The 21,797-nt window shown below is 35.8% G+C and overlaps 1 protein-coding gene across 1 annotated transcript in view; it reads right to left on the bottom strand.

The window, feature by feature from the left end:
- LOC124644508 overlaps positions 1-21,726 on the bottom strand; it is a 33,096-nt gene extending 11,370 nt beyond the window's left edge. Inside the window, exons 1-6 of the mRNA XM_047183932.1 lie at positions 21,565-21,726; positions 20,410-20,507; positions 18,266-18,485; positions 16,366-16,449; positions 10,937-11,060; positions 10,348-10,474 (exon numbers count right to left, since the gene is read on the bottom strand). Coding sequence (XP_047039888.1) covers positions 10,348-10,474; positions 10,937-11,060; positions 16,366-16,449; positions 18,266-18,485; positions 20,410-20,481 — 627 coding nt within the window. The 5' untranslated portion in view covers positions 20,482-20,507; positions 21,565-21,726. The remainder of the gene's footprint in view (positions 1-10,347; positions 10,475-10,936; positions 11,061-16,365; positions 16,450-18,265; positions 18,486-20,409; positions 20,508-21,564) is intronic.
- Positions 21,727-21,797: the final 71 nt, after the last annotated feature.

A 21,797-nucleotide genomic window follows, 5' to 3' on the forward strand; every position in this document is an offset into this window, starting at 1 on the left:
CTAGCAAACCCGGCGAACTCCGTTCCGCCACCAGATGGCTTCGTTTTACGTAACATATTGTTTGGTGATATTTTTTTTTGTTTTTCCTGAATTTTCTTTACTATAAACCTCACGGAGCCCGAGACCTTTCCAACGAATGCAAAACCGTGGAAATCGGTTCGTGCGTTCTGGAGTTATAGCGTCAGGGAGGAAAACCGGACTTATTTTTATATACTTTATTATATACTCTCTTATGTACTCACTTATGTACTTTATTATATACTCTCTATTACATACTCTCTTATGTACTTTATTACATACTCTCTTATATACTTTATTATATACTCTCTTATATACTCTCTTATGTACTCTCTTATGTACTTTATTATATACTCACTTATATACTTTATTATATACTCTCTTATGTACTCACTTATGTACTTTATTATATACTCTCTTATGTACTCACTTATATACTTTATTATATACTCTCTTATGTACTCACTTATGTACTTTATTATATACTCTCTTATGTACTCACTTATATACTTTATTATATACTCTCTTATGTACTTTATTATATACTCTCTTATATACTCTCTTATGTACTTTATTATATACCCTGTTATATACTTTATTATATACTCTCTTATGTACTCACTTATGTACTTTATTATATACTCTCTTATATACTCTCTTACATACTATTATATACTCTCTTATGTACTCTCTTATGTACTTTATTATATACTCACTTATATACTTTATTATATACTCTCTTATATACTCTCTTACATACTATTATATACTCTCTTATATACTCTCTTATGTACTTTATTATATACTCACTTATATACTCTCTTACATACTATTATATACTCTCTTATGTACTCTCTTATGTACTTTATTATATACTCACTTATATACTTTATTATATACTCTCTTATGTACTCACTTATGTACTTTATTATATACTCTCTTATATACTCTCTTATGTACTTTATTATATACTCTGTTATATACTTTATTATATACTCTCTTATGTACTCACTTATGTACTTTATACTTTATTATATACTCTCTTATATACTCTCTTACATACTATTATATACTCTCTTATATACTCACTTATGTACTTTATTATATACTCTCTTATATACTCACTTATGTACTTTATTATGTACTTTCTTATATACTCACTTGTATACTTTATTATATACTCTCTTATGTACTTTATTATATACTCACTTATGAACTTTATTATATACTCTCTTATGTACTCACTTATGTACTTTATTATATACTCTCTTATATACTCTCTTACATACTATTATATACTCTCTTATGTACTCACTTATGTACTTTATTATATACTCTCTTATATACTCTCTTACATACTATTATATACTCTCTTATATACTCACTTATGTACTTTATTATATACTCTGTTATATACTTTATTATATACTCTCTTATGTACTCACTTATGTACTTTATTATATACTCTCTTATATACTCTCTTACATACTATTATATACTCTCTTATATACTCACTTATGTACTTTATTATATACTCACTTATATACTTTATTATATACTCTCTTATGTACTCACTTATGTACTTTATTATATACTCTCTTATATACTCTCTTATGTACTTTATTATATACTTCGTTATATACTTTATTATATACTCTCTTATGTACTCACTTATGTACTTTATTATATACTCTCTTATATACTCTCTTACATACTATTATATACTCTCTTATATACTCACTTATATACTTTATTATATACTCTCTTATATACTCACTTATGTACTTTATTATATACTCTCTTATATACTCACTTATGTACTTTATTATATACTCACTTATGTACTCTCTTATGTACTTTATTATATACTCACTTATATACTTTATTATATACTCTCTTATGTACTTTATTATATACTCACTTATGAACTGTATTATATACTCTCTTATATACTCACTTATGTACTTTATTATATACTCTCTTATATACTCACTTATGTACTTTATTATATACTCTCTTATATACTCTCTTACATACTATTATATACTCTCTTATGTACTCTCTTATGTACTTTATTATATACTCTCTTATGTACTTTATTATATACTCTCTTATGTACTCACTTATGTACTTTATTATATACTCTCTTATGTACTCACTTATATACTTTATTATATACTCTCTTATGTACTATTATATACTCTCTTATATACTCACTTATGTACTTTATTATATACTCTCTTATATACTCACTTATGAACTTTATTATATACTCTCTTACATACTATTATATACTCTCTTATGTACTCTCTTATGTACTTTATTATATACTCACTTATATACTTTATTATATACTCTCTTATGTACTCACTTATGTACTTTATTATATACTCTCTTATATATTCACTTATGAACTTTATTATATACTCTCTTACATACTATTATATACTCTCTTATGTACTCTCTTATGTACTTTATTATATACTCACTTATATACTTTATTATATACTCTCTTATGTACTCACTTATATACTTTATTATATACTCTCTTATGTACTATTATATACTCTCTTATATACTCTCTTATGTACTTTATTATATACTCTGTTATATACTTTATTATATACTCTCTTATGTACTCACTTATGTACTTTATTATATACTCTCTTATATACTCTCTTATATACTCACTTATGTACTTTATTATATACTCTCTTATACAGGGTTACTGGTAAGTAGACCGCATCCTTTCAGGAGGTGATAGTATAGGTCAATACGGACAAATTTGACCCTGGGATACACTGGGCAAAAGTTAACCCGTTTCAAGATAATCGAATTTCAAGATCGGTCGTCTAGGTACACGTATAAATTTTCATTATTAGTCAAAAGTCTCGTTTTTGTGGACTTTTGTGTGTTTTTGGATAGAAGATGAATCATTTCATAATAACAAACCATAAAACTGTACAAATCACAGAGGAAATTATAGCGAACACCAATTACTTTTTTAGTAGATATTTTCTCAAAAATATTACTCTTCATTTTTTTGTGCAGAATACTTAAAAAACATCTACATTTGTCTAGCTATCCAAAAAGCCACAAAATACACAAAAACTCGCAAAAACGAGACTTTTAACTAGTAATAAAAATGTATACGTGTACCTAGACGACTTGTAAAGAATCGATCTTAAAATTCGATTATCTTGAAACGGGTTAACTTTTGCCCAGTATATCCCAGGGTCAAATTTGTCCGTATTGACCAGTACTATCACCTCCTGAAAGGATGCGGTCTACTTACCAGTAACCCTGTATACTCACTTATGTACTTTATTATATACTCACTTATGTACTCTCTTATGTACTTTATTATATACTCACTTATATACTTTATTATATACTCTCTTATGTACTTTATTATATACTCACTTATGAACTGTATTATATACTCTCTTATATACTCACTTATGTACTTTATTATATACTCTCTTATATACTCACTTATGTACTTTATTATATACTCTCTTATATACTCTCTTACATACTATTATATACTCTCTTATGTACTCTCTTATGTACTCACTTATGTACTTTATTATATACTCTCTTATGTACTCACTTATATACTTTATTATATACTCTCTTACATACTATTATATACTCTCTTATGTACTCACTTATGAACTTTATTATATACTCACTTATATACTTTATTATATAATCTCTTATATACTCACTTATGTACTTTATTATATACTCTCTTATATACTCTCTTATGTACTTTATTATATACTCTCTTATATACTCTCTTATATACTCTCTTACATACTATTATATACTCTCTTATATACTCACTTATGTACTTTATTATATACTCTCTTATATACTCTCTTATGTACTTTATTATATACTCTCTTATATACTTTATTATATACTCTCTTATATACTATTATATACTCTCTTATATACTCACTTATGTACTTTATTATATACTCTCTTATATACTCACTTATGAACTTTATTATATACTCTCTTATATACTCTCTTACATACTATTATATACTCTCTTATATACTCACTTATGTACTTTATTATATACTCTCTTATGTACTTTCTTATATACTCACTTGTGTACTTTATTATATACTCTCTTATGTACTCTCTTACATACTATTATATACTCTCTTATATACTCACTTATGTACTTTATTATACAGGGTTATTTTTCATTCACCATCCAAATTTAAAAATCGAGGACTTTTAATTAATTTATTTTCATATGTGAAACATTATAATCAAATAATAACAAAAACAAAAAAAAAACATCCAAAAGAAAATATCCGAAAATAAACAGAATGTAGAGACACGCAGCAAGGTTATTGACCTCGCTCGCTCGCTGCGATTGATGTAGGTACCTACGCGGTCTTACTTAAAAGGGTTGATTCCAATTTTCCCTTCATACTTTACGGGCTTAGGACCGACATAATAAAATAATGAATGTGAAATCACTGGTTTTTATTATGGCGTATTTAAAAAATTGGAATCAACTAGCTATTTACAATAATTCAACTTACCAAATAAACTCGATTAACCTACAAATTACGTGTACTTCAGTAATTGTTCAAAATGGAGTCCGTTTCTCTCAATACACAAACGTGCACGTTTTTCTAAACTATTTTTTAATAAGTTTAAAGTATCTGTTTGATTTTTAATTTCATTAAATGCATTTATTATTTTACTACGGAGGTCCTCAACACTTTGTGCTTCTTCAACGTAAACACGTCTTTTAACTTCACCCCATAAAAAAAAATCAAGTGGCGTTAAATCTGGTGACCTGGCAGGCCATAGGACAGGCCCTCCGCGACCAATCCATCTATCGCCATACTTATTATTTAAAAACTCACGCACTGCACTTGTGTAATGAGGTGGTGCACCGTCATGCTGATAATAATGATTGTTGTAGTATGAAAGTGGCACCTCGTCTATTAAGTCTTCAATAACACCACGTAACATGTTTAAATAATTAGTACCCGTCAAGCGTCCTTCAATAAAAATCGGTCCCACGATAACATTACCGATAATACCTGCCCAAACATTCGCACTAAAACGCACTTGATGGTAGTTATTTCTAATAACGTGGGGGTTGCTTAACGCCCAATAATGTTCGTTTCGGCTGTTATAAATTCCGATTCGCGTAAATAATGCTTCATCAGTCCACAAAATGTTACAATTAATGTTTCTTAACAGCCATTCACAAAACACGATTCTAGCGGGTCCATCGTTATCGTGAAGAGATTGCACTGGTTGGTAATGGTATGGGTGATAACCAGATGAATTCAGCAGCTTCCACACGTAATACTGACTGACACCGAAGCGCCGAGCAGCGTCGTTAGTGCTAGCGCAGGGGTCACGTTCGAAAAACTCGAGTACAGAATTTTCGACTGCTGGTGTTATTTCGTTGTGACCGCCACGACTTGTTGCATGGGCTGGTGTGATAAACTGCCCATAATCTAACAACCTTTGGTTTGCGGCTAAAATTGTTTGTCTATTAGGCACTCGCGAATTAATACCTCGTCTTTGTAAACGCGGTAAACTTTCTGCACTGTACATTCTTTGCGCACCATTTAAACTTTCGCCACTTAAAATGTAGCACCTGACCATTTCAAAATACTCTGCATTAGAATAAAAAGTCGCCATGTCGTGCGATGATAACCGACCGGAATTCGGAATCGAAAATGCAGCGAGAGCGACAAAAATATGGCACACGTTCGCACGTAACTAGGTCACGGTCAACTAAACAAAAAGTCACCGGCGCTTGGCCGACCGGGGGCTGTGCGGGGTGCGGGGTATGAGGGAGGGGGGCGTAGTGCCGGTAGTACGATGTCGGGCGTAGTGCATGCTGTTTTTTGTGTGCGTTTCCCGAATCTTGAGGCAAGCGCGCCATGTTCAACAACCGAACTGTGTGTATTCCACACGTTGTGATTTTAGTAGCGGACAATGATGAAAATCATCTAATATTTTTTATATTTTTTTATTTGATTAATTGATTAGGTTACCGATTCTAAATCATTTCTGAAAATTTGGATGGTGGTTGAAAATTAACCCTGTATACTCTCTTATGTACTTTATTATATACTCTCTTATGTACTTTATTATATACTCTCTTATATACTTTATTATATACTCTCTTATGCACTTTCTTATATACTCACTTATGTACTTTATTATATACTCTCTTATATACTCACTTATGTACTTTATTATATACTCTCTTATATACTCACTTATGTACTTTATTATATACTCTCTTATATACTCTCTTATGTACTTTATTATATACTCTCTTATATACTCTCTTACATACTATTATATACTCTCTTATATACTCACTTATGTACTTTATTATATACTCTCTTATATACTCTCTTATGTACTTTATTATATACTCTCTTATATACTCTCTTACATACTATTATATACTCTCTTATATACTCACTTATGTACTTTATTATATACTCTCTTATATACTCTCTTATGTACTTTATTATATACTCTCTTATATACTCTCTTACATACTATTATATACTCTCTTATATACTCACTTATGTACTTTATTATATACTCTCTTATATACTATTATATACTCTCTTATATACTCACTTATGTACTTTATTATATACTCTCTTATATACTCACTTATGAACTTTATTATATACTCTCTTATATACTCTCTTACATACTATTATATACTCTCTTATATACTCACTTATGTACTTTATTATATACTCTCTTATGTACTTTCTTATATACTCACTTGTGTACTTTATTATATACTCTCTTATGTACTCTCTTACATACTATTATATACTCTCTTATATACTCACTTATGTACTTTATTATATACTCTCTTATATACTCACTTATGTACTTTATTATATACTCTCTTATATACTCACTTATGTACTTTATTATATACTCTCTTATATACTCTCTTATGTACTTTATTATATACTCTCTTATGTACTTTATTATATACTCTCTTATATACTTTATTATATACTCTCTTATGCACTTTCTTATATACTCACTTATGTACTTTATTATATACTCTCTTATATACTCACTTATGTACTTTATTATATACTCTCTTATATACTCTCTTATGTACTTTATTATATACTCTCTTATGTACTTTATTATATACTCTCTTATATACTTTATTATATACTCTCTTATGCACTTTCTTATATACTCACTTATGTACTTTATTATATACTCTCTTATATACTCACTTATGTACTTTATTATATACTCTCTTATATACTCACTTATGTACTTTATTATATACTCTCTTATATACTCTCTTATGTACTTTATTATATACTCTCTTATATACTCTCTTACATACTATTATATACTCTCTTATATACTCACTTATGTACTTTATTATATACTCTCTTATATACTTTATTATATACTCTCTTATGTACTTTCTTATATACTCTCTTATATACTTTATTATATACTCTCTTATGTACTTTCTTATATACTCACTTATGTACTTTATTATATACTCTCTTATGTACTCACTTATGTACTTTATTATATACTCTCTTATATACTCTCTTATGTACTTTATTATATACTCTCTTATATACTCTCTTACATACTATTATATACTCTCTTATGTACTCACTTATGTACTTTATTATATACTCACTTATATACTTTATTATATACTTTATTATATACTCTCTTATATACTCACTTATGTACTTTATTATATACTCTCTTATATACTCACTTATGAACTTTATTATATACTCTCCTATATACTCTCTTACATACTATTATATACTCTCTTATATACTCACTTATGTACTTTATTATATACTCTCTTATATACTCTCTTACATACTATTATATACTCTCTTATACAAGCTGTTGATTTGCATCCGTGCCATAGTCAAGGACGTAAATATGCTAATGATTCTCGACCCAAATCAACGAAAAAATGGGTAGGTAATTTTTTCATGTTTTTTTCTTATTTACGTATATCCGTCAGTGTAACCCAGCCGTACTTTAATTCGGCGCGTGTGTTACTAGCCTTACTACCGCGCTGCGCACTCACACAAACGCAAACGATACATGCACAAAGCATACGCAACGATCGTTCAATAAAAATCGTAGATCATCCAGCCTACCCAAATTCACCCAATCACAGTGCGAGTACTCCCACACACTCGCCTCGCCGCTCCCCGCGTGCCCTTGAAGCCGGAACAAACAAGCGCCGACGGCAAGCAGTGTGTTTGATGTCGCCGCCGCTGCTGCGTACGTGCGCTTTGAATTCCGCGACGTGTAGGTACAAAGTGCGAGATGACGGAAAACTACACGAACACGAGTTGGTGGCGATGGTCCGCCTGTATGCCATCAGTGACAACAGTGTACTAACAGCCATCCATCCTCCGAGCCTTTTCCCAATCATGTTGGGGTCGGCTTCCAGTCTAACCGGATTCAGCTGAGTACCAGTGCTTTACAAGAAGCGACTGCCTATCTGACCTCCTCAACCCAGTTACCCGGGCAACCCGATACCCCTTGGTTAGACTGGTGTCAGACTTACTGGCTTCTGACTACCCGTTACGACTGCCAAGGATGTGCAATGACAGCCATACATACCTATGTTCCGGGAAATGTTTACCGACCGGGAACCCTCATCACGGAGGGTCATGCTGGTCATGTGACAGACTTATGTGCTAGGACCGTTAACTTAGTGCTTTCGACACATTAAAAACGAATGTGATAGTGTTATGTTAGCTGAAGGACAACCAGCTACTTCGTCGTGCTCGATTGTGCCAAGAGTGTGAAGGTGACAGCTTTGAACAGTACCTCCGGGTAACTAAACTAGGTAATTTATTTATTTGTACATTTTGTAAATACGTAGTCAGCTTAATCAATTTTATTAGTGTAAATAAGTTGATTTCTTAACCACGCCAATAATACCTACCTACGAGCCGAAAGAATCACCTCGTGCCTACACTTAACTAACCCATCATTCACCAATTTAATCGAAAAGTAAAAACAAAATTACTACGAAATCTTTACGCTGAATGTTAAAGCAAACCGAAAATGTTATCAATCAGCTGTTAACAGGTCAGTGAACTTTCCTTTAGCGCACTAGTATTACGTCATTAATAAGATTTCCGTGTTCCAAGGTCCTAAGACCGTTAAGAAGGAAGCAAAATTTCTAATTATCAACCAATTTAATTCAAAAATAAAAACTAAATCACTGCGAAAACTTTATGCTGAAAGATAAAGCAAAACGAACATTTTATCAATCAGCTGTTAACATGTTAGTGAACTTTCTTTCGCGCACTAGTATTGCTTATTACTGTAGTTAATAAGATATCTGTGTTAAATTTATGCTCAAAAATTAGTAAGTAAAGTAAAACGAAGTTAATGACAATAATGAAGGTGATTTTCGAAACTTTAGGTAAAATGATTGCTATCGCGTATCACTCGGTCTCGCTCGCTCGCGCGCTCGCGCTGTCATGTCGTAGACTCGTAGATAAGACACTCACACATCGACAATCACGCACACACGTAGACATTAGTTTTCTCTGTCTACGCACACATAGCTGCCATCACGCACACACTGTGGCCGCGGGGGAATTCTGTTATGATTTGTGTTTAACCGTGGGCTAAATTCTGAAATACCATGAAATTACAACATCAAAAAAAGCAGCGCATATTAGCTTTTTCCCACCTACCGTAATTCAAATCGATTATTTACGTATTTAATTTTAACCTCCTTGACTATGGCACGGATGCAAATCAACAGCTTGTATACTCACTTATGTACTTTATTATATACTCTCTTATATACTCTCTTATGTACTTTATTATATACTCTCTTATATACTTTATTATATACTCTCTTATGTACTTTCTTATATACTCACTTATGTACTTTATTATATACTCTCTTATGTACTCACTTATGTACTTTATTATATACTCTCTTATATACTCACTTATGTACTTTATTATATTCTCTATTATATACTCACTTGTGTACTTTATTATATACTCTCTTATGTACTCTCTTATATACTCCCTTAAAGTACTAATCTTATATACTCTCTTATGTACTCTATTATGTACTCCTCTTACATACTATTGTTGTTGTTGCTGTCCTAGAAAGCGTAGTAGTTCCTACTGGAAGAGGTTCCCACGAAAGTAGTCCTCAAGAAGCAGGTGTCTTTTGTGACGTTCAAAAAATGCAGATTTTCAGTCTACTTTAAATAAATGACTTTTGATAGTAAAATACAAACTTACCCAGTGTATCCTAAGCGTGCCTTTAGTCTTGAATACTTTATCACAGTGCCCGCATGGGAACTTGCGCGTATTGAGTTCAAAATGCACCTCGTCCACGTGAATTTGTAGTGTTCGCTTATTTTTGTAACTAGAACAAAGAAAAATAAAAGTGGTAATTTATTGGCACACGTAATCATCTGCCTAGGTTTTCCCATCTATATTGAGGTCGGCTTCCAATCTAACCGAATGCAACTGAGTAAAATCATCGGCACGAATCTTGAGCGCTGACCTTCACCTGCGCAGAAGTGATTTATTGGGTCCCTTTAGTGATATGAAGTGAGGCGCGGGGGCAGGTTAAAGCGGTGATTGGCCCGCAGCGCATCGCGTCATAGCCGTCACTCGGGATTGGTTCTTGGCTAATAAATCACTTTTGCACAGGTGAAGGTCAGCGCTCAAGATTCGTGCCGATGATTATACCAGTGTTTTACATAAAGCGCTTGCTTATCTGACCCCCCGAACCCAGTTACCCGGTCATCCCAATACCCCTTGGTTAGCTTGGTGTCAGACTTACTGGCTTCTGATTACCCGTAGCGACTGCCAAACGACTTACTTCTTATTACATATATTGCAGGGATATGTTTTGGACACGCCCATGTGTCTCTCCATGTGCTTCCTAATAGTAGAGGTATCGCGACAAGCGTAGTCACAGAATTGGCATTGATACGGCTTTTCTCCTGTAACAAATGTGAATAAACAATATGTATAGTATTTTGTTAGTAGTATTTTATTATAACTAGCTTCCGCCCGCGTAGAGTTCAGTTATATCGCGTTTCCAAGAGAATTCTTCAAAAGTCCGGGATAAAAACTATCCTATGCTCTTTCTCAAGGTCAACTCTATCTCTGTACCAAATTGTATTAAAATCAGTTCAGTGGCTTAGACGTGAAAGCGTAACAGACAGTTACTTTCGCATTTATAATATTAGTAGAGACTTTAAGGTAAATATAATATAAAAAAGAGGATTTTTTTTTGGAAAGTTGTTTTTTTTTTGGAAAGTTGGTTTTTTTTTGGAAAGTTGGTTTTTTGTACCCTAAAGGCTCCACAGCTACCAGACTGGACCAATTTGAAGAAATCGTCTGGCAAGCTAGACTGTTGTCGAGTAACACATGCTATATTTTATCCGTGTACAGAAATTAATTCCCATGGGACGCGACTGAATTCGCGGAAACGACTAGACTATGCTTATTTGATAAAGAGTGAACAAATTTTTGTTTGTTTGTACCCTAAGAAATATCCGCAACTATTGGACCAATTTAAAAGTTACGCCATTCCTGGGTAATATCTAGGCTATATTTTATCCGGGTAAGGGAAGAAGTTACCTCAGGAAGTGGGCGAATCTGCGATTGGAAGCTAGTTAGCTATAAAACTGATGCTGTCATCCTAGCCGATTATCGGCTACGGCGGCTGTTCTCATGTAAGGAGATTAGCCAACTGCGCAGGACATATTAGGCCGCTGCCTCGAATTTTGCGGGCAGCGGGGCGGCAGCGGCGGCGGCGCGTTCGGTCACCGTTTTGACTGGAGCTCACCGCTCGTTGCCCGCTCCCGCGCCGCTGTATTCGAGGGCCGGTCCATTTGATTATACGCGTAAGATCCTGCCGCTCCCGCGCCGCCGCCGCTGCCGCCCCGCTGCCCGCAAAATTCGAGGCAGCGGCCTTATAGTGCACGAGCATTTGCGCAGACACAAGTGCACTCACTATTCCTTCACTCTCATAGCACGATGGGACGGCAATCCGACACGACCGGAGAGAGATCAGGCGCAGGACCGACATTTACGTGCTCTCCGATGCACGGGTGTATCAATCACCAACTCCCAGGCTTCGGGCTGCTTTGTGAAAGTCTTCTTAAACCACAAAGCGATTTCGGCCCGACTCGGGAATCGAATCCGAGACCACGTGCTCAGCAGCCGCACTTTCTACTGCTAGACCAATGAGGCAAAACTAATTACCTTTCATGTCAATTGTTGATAGTAAGTTAATTACCTACTTAACGTTTTATTGCAATAGCGGTACTGCAGAACATTGTTATTAGTGTTTCAATGCACGCAGCACTTATATTGATATTCAAAATAATTTTTGCAGGTGGGTATTGTGAAAGTTTTATAAATAACACTATCAGTTACTCGCGGGATAAACGGGATAAAATGTACCCTGTACCTTTTCTCAGGCTTTAGATTGACTATGTATAGGGTTTTATTTAAATTGATGAAATAGTTCGTTCTGGCGGGAATGCCCAGTACCAAGACATGACAAAAAGGATATTTACATGGATCGATTTATAATTTTAGTAAGGATTAGCTCGCCAGAAGTGTATCTTACGACTACTCTATATGGTTGCCAAATGTGATATTTAGGAGGCAGGAAAAATACTTTGAATTTCAACAACTGTTATTTTCTAACGAATTTTATTTTCTTGCTTTGTCTTCTACTTCTAAGTTATTTTCGAAGAGCTACCGCGGCGCTGGTGCATAAAAGGCCTACGACGGAACACGACGGTTTTTAGTCAGTAAGAGTCTGACACTCCCTGGCCGCTGCTAACCCACAGCGGGAGGGGTCATTTGACGATATTTGACATCATAAAAAAAAGTCATTCATTAAGAATATTGCAATCTTGGAAGTGCATACAGTCACTATACAAATGGATATTTCCTTGGAGATTGGAACAAAAATTATTGGAAATCCATAAACTAACTTGTCTTCTTGTCTACAGAAGCACGAGTCTTCTGCCAAGACAGAAACGCGATGCCATGGAACACAGCAGGACATGCCTGTCCTGTCACTTGCAGTACTATTATCACGGCTATAGACAGGTAACTGAACATCTGCCGAGCCTGTACCCAACCATGTTGGGGTTGGCTTGCAGTCTAACCGGATTCAGCTGAGTACCAGTGTGCCACATAGAGCGACTGCCTATCTGACCTCAACCTTACTGGCTTGCCAGACTGGGTTGTCAGACTTACTGGCTTCTGACTACCCGAAAGACTGCCAAAGATGTTCAAATGAAAAAACCCACCAACTTAACGTGCCTTGCAGAGGAACTCGTCATGATCATCTCCCGAGCCTTTTCCTAACTATGTTGGGGTCGGCTTCCAGTCTAACTGAATGCAGCTGATTACCAGAGTTTTACAAGGATCGATTGCCTATCTGACCTCCTCAACCCAGTAACTCGCTCAACCAAATACTGACCCTATATAATTTTAATTCCAGATTAAAACAAGCAGACTACCAATACCTAGTAAAACAAAGAATAAAAAAGAAACTAAACATATCTGAAACGGATATTTTTTCACTAGGCCAACAGCTACAGCAAGAAATCTATTACAATCGGAAAACAAACTCTTTACAGCGCAAAACAGACCATTTAAAACTATATCACACATACCATAGATTGCTTTTGAACAAGGATTTTATCCCAAATTTAAAATTGGAAGCGAAACAAATGACAGCTGAATTGAATGACACATGTTTCAAGATGGCTGCCAAGAGTTATAAGAGAAATGGTAATTTGAAGTGTACAAGAAAATTTAATAAGAGACAGGATGTCGTTGAAAGATTTACAAAGTTTCTTAATAAGTATGCCGATCCTAAATATCCGTTTGATGAAGAATTGGCTGGGGTAAGTGGAAAGGAAGTTTTATTTTAAATGACGCTGCAATAACCGTGAAAATCTTGCATAGGAGAGCACGTAAATGTCGGTCCTGCTTGTGATCTCTCTCCGGTGGTGTCGGATTGTCACATCACACGTCACATCGCGGTATCTTTTTATTCGTAAGGTAAGGAGCGCTCATGGCCGAGTCTTAAGGCTACATTATATATTTGCGAGGGCGCGGAGTAGTTCCACGGGTGACAACGCTTGCAGAAGAAATATTATAACGTTTAGTTGGTTTAACCCGCTAATTCTCAAGAACTACTGGTCCAAAGATTTTATTTCGGTGTAAGTTATATTTATAATGTACATATAATCCATTTACCGAAGAAGGCTATAGACTACTATTTATCCGCATACGGAAAGTAGTCCACACTGGAAGCGGGTATAACTGACAGCAGTAATATTTCCAGAACATTGTACACTCGCTAGAAGGCAGCGCGAGAGTGCGGCACGGCGCGGTAGACTGCGCCACTATACTGGGGTGTCTGCGCGAGTCGCTGAGGCGTCACAAGTCTAGCAGCAAGGCTAAGCGTGCTGAGCTGTAGTCTAATAACTGTCTCACTGTGCACGTGCCGATACGTGTAGCGAGAAGCCTTCAGCTATATTGTACAGCTCAAGAGTCTGTTTCAACTCGCTAATTCTCGAGAACTAGGTTCAATTTGAAAAAAGAAACTCAAGTGTTAGACAGCCCATCGATTGAGGAAGGCTATAGGCTACATTTCTATCCACATGTGGAAAGTAGTCCCCACGGGAAGCGAGCAAAACAGCGGCCTGGCACTAGTAATATTACTAAGCTTCACTGCTTTGAAGCAACTCTATCCCCGGGTGACATACTACATTTTATCTAGATACATATAAAGTAGTCCTCACTGGAAGCGGGTATAACCAACAGCACTAATATTTCCAGAATATTGTACACTCGCTAGAAGGCAGCGCGAGAGTGCGGCACGGCGCGGTAGACTGTGCCACTATACTGGGGTGTCTGCGCGACTCGCTGAGGCATCACAAGTCTAACAGCAAGGCTAAGCGCGTGCTTAAGCTGCAGTCTAATAATTGTTTGACGATTTATGTGCCGGGCTGCTATTGTAAGGTTGGGTAAGTTTTTTGAAGGTCTTTTAAGCAATTTTTGATCTCATCATAATATTTCGCACAACATAATACATTGCTTAAGTTATTATGTATAGGTAAGTTTTGTCTCAAGAAAGCGGTTGAGCCATCCTTGTATGTGTAACATGCACAATGTTTTTGTATGACGCGACGACTTGACCACTATTAAGCGCGAGCAAGCGCCCACACACAAAGACATGTATCTCGGACAAGAATGGACCACCGATCCCCCGTTTAACTTAAACAAAATATCTATAATTCTACAATTTGTATAGAACCAGTTCTTCAAATCATACAGAGAATTGTGTTTTCGGTGAGTTTTTTCCACAATTTCTTTTTTCCAGCAAAAACACAGGAAGTGGAGAGGGCGGGCGTTTTAACATGCTGTCTTTTGTAAACTTGACCATTAAAAGAGTTGGGAAAAAAATATTTATTATACTGTTTATTTTCAGCTATGTGGAGCATGAGCTGCAATGCGTGAAGCCGGAAGAATGTATCCATAACCCAACGTTCTTAGGATATTTAGAAAGAATTATATTGTACTAAAGTTTTTTACTTTCTATTATAACTGCTATGCAAACACTGTAATACCGGTTGACGTCATCGCGGTAGCACCGCCTATCGCTGAAAACCAGCGCTGGGACTCTGCCTCGTTTCGGGTCGCAGCATTACGCTGAGCGAGGGCCGTATTGCGCTCTTTAGGACGCATATTTTCCCTTAAATTTTATTTTTTATATTCTTATTATCATTTTCTCTGTGTTATGCTCATTTTGTTAAGGGCATTTATGCGTCTTATATTTTGCGCAATAAAGCTCACGCAAAAATGTATGGGCTACTCTTTTTTCGATTGTGGGAAGTAATCCGCTCGTGACATACAGGCTATTTTTTATCCGGGTGCGGGAAGTAGTTAAACTGCTAGAAGAAGCTTGTCTACAATAATATCAATTAACACTCTGCCAAACTTTCCAAGTAATCTATAAAACCACTAATCACTTAGTGGCCAGTCCAAGTATCCTACCTAACTGTTGATTTTCTTATCTTTAAGCTCCATCATCAGATCAGTTCGATTATTATTGTATTGTCATCAGAACTACATACAGCCGACAATGTTCATGACGCTACGATCCTTGGAAGATGGTTAAATTAGTTAGTTACCTTAGATTCCATTACATAGTTACATACAGGTCGACCTGATATAGGCATGTTAATAACTTTAGAATGTACATACCAGTATGTATTAGCTTGTGACCGCTCAATGAGTAGGAAGAACTAAACGCCTTGTCGCATTCACTACATTTGTATGGCTTCTCACCTGAAAATAAAAATATTAGTAGAATATGTAACTTGGTAGTAGTTAAAATATTGGATCTCAACTTTATCTAACCTACTTTATGTAAAAAAAAAAAAAACAAAGATATCTGTTTATTTGATTTTCGTAATATAAGGATATTCGCCTATCGTAATATCATCCTCAGAGCCTTTTCCCAATCATGTTGGGGTCGGCTTCCAGTCTAACCAGATTCAGCTGAGTACCAGTGCTTTACAAGAAGCGACTGCCTATCTGACCTCCTCAACCCAGTTACCCGGGCAACCCGATACTCCTTGGTTAGACTCGTGTCATACTTACTGGCTTCTGACTACCCGTAACGACTGCCAAGGATGTTCGATGACAGCCGGGACCTACAGTTTAACGTGCCATCCGAAACACAGCCAATGGTGTCTAAGATATACTTAGAAAGTACATACAAACTTAGAAAAGTTGCATTGGTACTTGCCTGACCTGGGATCGAACCCACGCCCTCATACTTGAGAGGTTGGTCCTTTACCCACTAGGCCTATCGTAATATAATAAAAAGATTTTTTTTTATTATACTTTTATACCTTCCGGACCTACTGAATAAGATTCAAAATAATTTTCACTGTTGATAAGTACACAGTATTCTAGGGTTCCATAGGCTATATTTTATCCGGGTACTTAAATTAGTTTCCTCGGGATGCAATAGACACCACGGCAGAGCAGCCAGTATGACACAAAAAATTACAATATATCGGGACACCTTTCACACACAGTTGTTAGCCCCAAAGTAAGCTATTGTTTAGCTTGTGTTATAAGTGCTGACACAACTACACTAAATTATTATACTTGCATATAGGAGTGTTGGGCAGCCCATTTATCGAGCAATGCTATTTTTTTCCGTATTCGTGAAGTTGGTTCCATTCCAGGTGATATCGCAGGCCGAAGCTATTTTCCACTAAATATCACCAAAAAAAGAAAATACATGCACTCTCATATGCACCCGCAGCTTACACACTTGTAGTCTATAGTATACTATACCCGGGTGACAGGAGATATCATTTTATCCGAACACGGAAAGTAGTTCACAGAGGAAGGGCGTGAAACCACTGTGAACTACTTTTTATCCAGATGCACAGAGCTAGTTCCTACAGGATGTTCATAATATAGCTACTTTTCCTTAGAATTCACAATTTTATCAGAAAAATAGACTAATTCTTACCCATGTGCACTCTCATATGCACCCTCAGCTTACACTCAAAGTGGAAGCACTTGCTGCACACAGCGCACTGGTTCCCCGTGGGCGCTGTGTGCGTCTTCTTCACGTGGCGAGTTAAGTACTTCTTGATCTATCACTTATAGACTATAGTAGGTATATATGTACTACACTATATCTGAGTGACAGGAGATATCATTTTATCCGAACACGGAAAGTAGTTCACGGTGGAAGGGCGTGAAACTGTTGTAGACTACTTTTTATCCGGATGCACAGAGCAAGTTGCTACAGAATGTTCATAGTATAGCTACTTTTCCTTAGAATTCACAATTTTATCAGGAAAAATACGAAATAATTTACTACGTACCGGTGTGCACTTGTAGTCTACTCTGTAGTAGGTATATATATACTATACTATACTATACCCGGGTGACAGGGGATATCATTTTATCCTAACACGGAAAGTAGTTCACACTGGAAGCGAGTGAACTACTACTTTTTACCCGGATGCGCATAGTAGTTCCTTTTGGAAGCGGGTGAAACTGCTGGCAGCAGCAAATTTTTTTTTAGAATTCACAATTTTATCAGGAAAATATATCAAAATAGACTAATTCTTACCAGTGTGCACTCTCATATGCACCCTCAGCTTACACTCAAAGTGGAAGCACTTGCCGCACACCGCGCACTGGTTCCCCGTGGGCGCTGTGTGCGTCTTCTTCACGTGGCGAGTTAAGTACTTCTTAATCTTACACTTGTAATCACAGAGCTCGCATTGGTAGGGCAGCTCGGTGGAGTGGAGTTTCACGTGAGAGTAGAGGGCTGACGAGTCTTGGAATTGCTGGGAAAAAATATTAATATCCTTTACATAATACGATTTGAGATATGGAATGGAAAACAGAGAGTTTATATACCACGGCAAGCTTAAATCAGAGTTGGATTCTCTTATAGCCATCCTTAGACTGATTGAGTAATTCAATGGGGGTAGAGCAAACTAAACTTGTAACTTATTTACTAAGAAAAAAAAATATATAAATGGACATTTGTATTTCTAATACCTTACTAAACTAAGCAAATAAAAACAAAGCAAAATTAATAGTATGGTAGATATGGTAGTTCATTATCTCTTTAGAATTTTCCCAACTATGTTGAAGTCGGCTTCCAGTGTCAGCAGATGCAGCTAAGTACCTGTGTGCCCATAAGGGGTGACTGCACAGGTGTACATATATCTTAATATGTATGGTATAATAAATAAGCCACCCTTGGCGCAATCAGTCTGTAGCCACGTCTGTGATAAGATGTCATGATAAGTTTCAGAAGGCATATTAAATTAGTAGGTCCACTGACATTTGACACTCACTTTGGGTGCTGAATAACCAGAAAGAGATTACCAGTCTTACAAAGGGGTATCAAGTTACCCAGGTAGAGGACAACAAATAGGCAGTCACTCCATGAGTCACACTGGTACTCAGCTGCATCCTATTATACTGTACTAGCGACCCGCTCCGGCTTCGTATGTTGGGAATCAAACCCAACATACCTTCGGCAAAGGGCGCTAGCGGCCGCCTACTCGCTTCTGAGTCATCGTGGCGAGCGGCGCAGCGGCGAGCGGTGCATCGAGGGGGGCGCCGGGCGAGAGGGGCATAGACGAGTCTTGCGCTCACGGACACCACCGACAACGGTCGACATTCGCTCATAATATATTAATTGTTTGTCCGCGAGATCTTTGATTATTGTAATTAGAACGGCAATAAACCGCGCCTATCAACTAGATACAGTCCACTTATTTTAACATCCCGTAGTGGTGCGAACACACAGCATAACAATATTTCCCCAATATTTAATGTATATTATTATACATATAAACCTTCGTCTTTAATCACTCTATCTATTCAAAACTGCATGAAAATCGGTTGCGTAGTTTTGAAGATTTAAGCGTACAAAGGGACATAGGGACAGAAAAAGTGACTTTGTTTTGTACTATGTAGTGAAGTTAACCCCAACATGGTAAAAGACTAAGCAGATAGATAAGTGCCTACTAGGGAATGCAATCCCGATCCCGCGGGATCCCGATCTCGCGAGATCTCGTGTAATTTTTCGGGATCAATCCCGACGCATCATATGACGAGATCCTGTTCGAGATTGACGGGATTGGATGGCAGTGGTCAGCGACGCAACACACACACAACCAAGTCCTTTTGCACGTATATCTACGTCCACGAGCTTAGACAAATTAGGATCTACCATTAAAAAAGAAATGGATTTGTTTGACTGTGGAGGAACAAGGGGGCGATTTTTGCAGTTTGCATATAATTGCTTCGCCACGCTGTTGCCAACCAGCGTTGAGTCGGAGAGGGCATTCTCAGCTATTAATACCCTTTGTTTTTTAAGGAGTCATTTTCAAAATCACTCTTTTTCCTAATTCCCTTGAAATAAGCTTATTGTTTTGATTACCTAATTTACCTATGTTAATTTCCTTACAACCTGATTATTATTTAGTTGGTAAGATTAAAGAATAAAGGTTTTTATTTTCTTTCGAGTAATATGTTATTTTAATTAACCTCACTATCACAAACAAGCAGTTATTAGCTTTTTCAGTCATCTGAATTCAATTTTTTTTTTTAATTAGACGGGATCCCGAAAATTCCGGGATCCCGCGGAATTGATATTTCTAATCCCGCGGGATCCCGAATTTGCAATCTCGAGTCGGGATTGCATTCCCTAGTGCCTACTCAATTCAGGTATAGTTTGTTGCAAATGCTTACCTTATGACATTGTGGACATGTGTAACTAAACTGTTGTTTAGGTTTAGACTTTTTTTTTGCTTTCTCCTTCATCTTGATAAATGCTGTCTATGAATTACCTAGAAAGAAAAGAGAATATTTTTAATCATCATCAATATACCAAAGAACTTCTTTACATAAAAAAATAATTGAAACCTACAATATTTATAAAAAAATGAAATCAATTCCTCAATGACAAATCCCTACTAATATTATAAATGTCTGTCTGTTACGCTTTCACGTCTAAACCACTGAACTGATTGTAATAAAATTTGGTACAGAGATAGAGTTGATCTTGAGAAAGAACATAGGATAATTTTTATTCCGGACTTTTGAAGAATTCTCTTGGAAACACAATATAAATGAACACTATGCGGGCGAAGCCGCGAGCGGAAGCTAGTTTAATTATATTTTAGTAATAAGCTACTGTTAAACACTCCAACTTCTTTAAGCTGTGCCCTATAGGGTCTGTATTGTTTCTAGACTGTAAAATGTACCTCCTGTATAACAAGGGAAGAGTTGAGTATTGAGAAATGCTTTAAAATGTCTAACAACAAGTAACAACAGCATTTTTTTGTGTCAGTGACATTAGGTTTGGTTGCAAATATTGCTGACAAAGTCCTGTTTACTTCAAAATTGATAAAACTGCTAATATGCATATGTGCATTGACCCCAAAATATGCTTTTGAAAAGACTTGAATTCTACTAATGTTATAAATGCGAAAGTTTGTAAGAATTAATGTAGGATTGTTACTGTATCACACAAAAACTACTTGATGGATTTTGATTAATCTCTGCAGTAAAATAGCTTATACATGAGGAAAACAAGTTTTTTTTTTTTGGTGAGTCGCTTAGGGGCGGAGTTTATTCTTATCCGGGTGCGGGACATAGTAAGACGACCCACTGACCAGTTCGTTAAGATAAAAGGTAACACCGCCGGCGTATACGGTATACTAGTGATAAAATAAGGGCAATGAGTAATGACCCAACATAACAGTGCTCGTAATTAAATTAAGAATCAATAATTGTCTTCTATTCTCCGTAATATATTGAAAAATATAGACTTTGATTAATTATTTCAAGCATGTTAATTGAGATTTTACGAAATACCGTCAAAAAATAATAATATCCACTAACCTCATGAATTATGGTGTTTTTACTAGCAAATGCGAGTGATATGACATGTTCATGTAAATTGCCGTTAGACCGAAATCCAACTTTTATTTATTTGATAAACAAGAATTATATTTTTCTACACAATTTTCACAAAAAATCCGCATCTAATTTTTTAATAATAGAAATAGTTTGACATTTGATGTGGGTTCAGAAACCATTTTGTTTTTAATTCGGAAAAATTGTTTAGGTAAAGC

Source organism: Helicoverpa zea, chromosome 30 (genome assembly GCF_022581195.2).
Source record: "Helicoverpa zea isolate HzStark_Cry1AcR chromosome 30, ilHelZeax1.1, whole genome shotgun sequence".
NCBI lineage: Eukaryota > Metazoa > Arthropoda > Insecta > Lepidoptera > Noctuidae > Helicoverpa > Helicoverpa zea.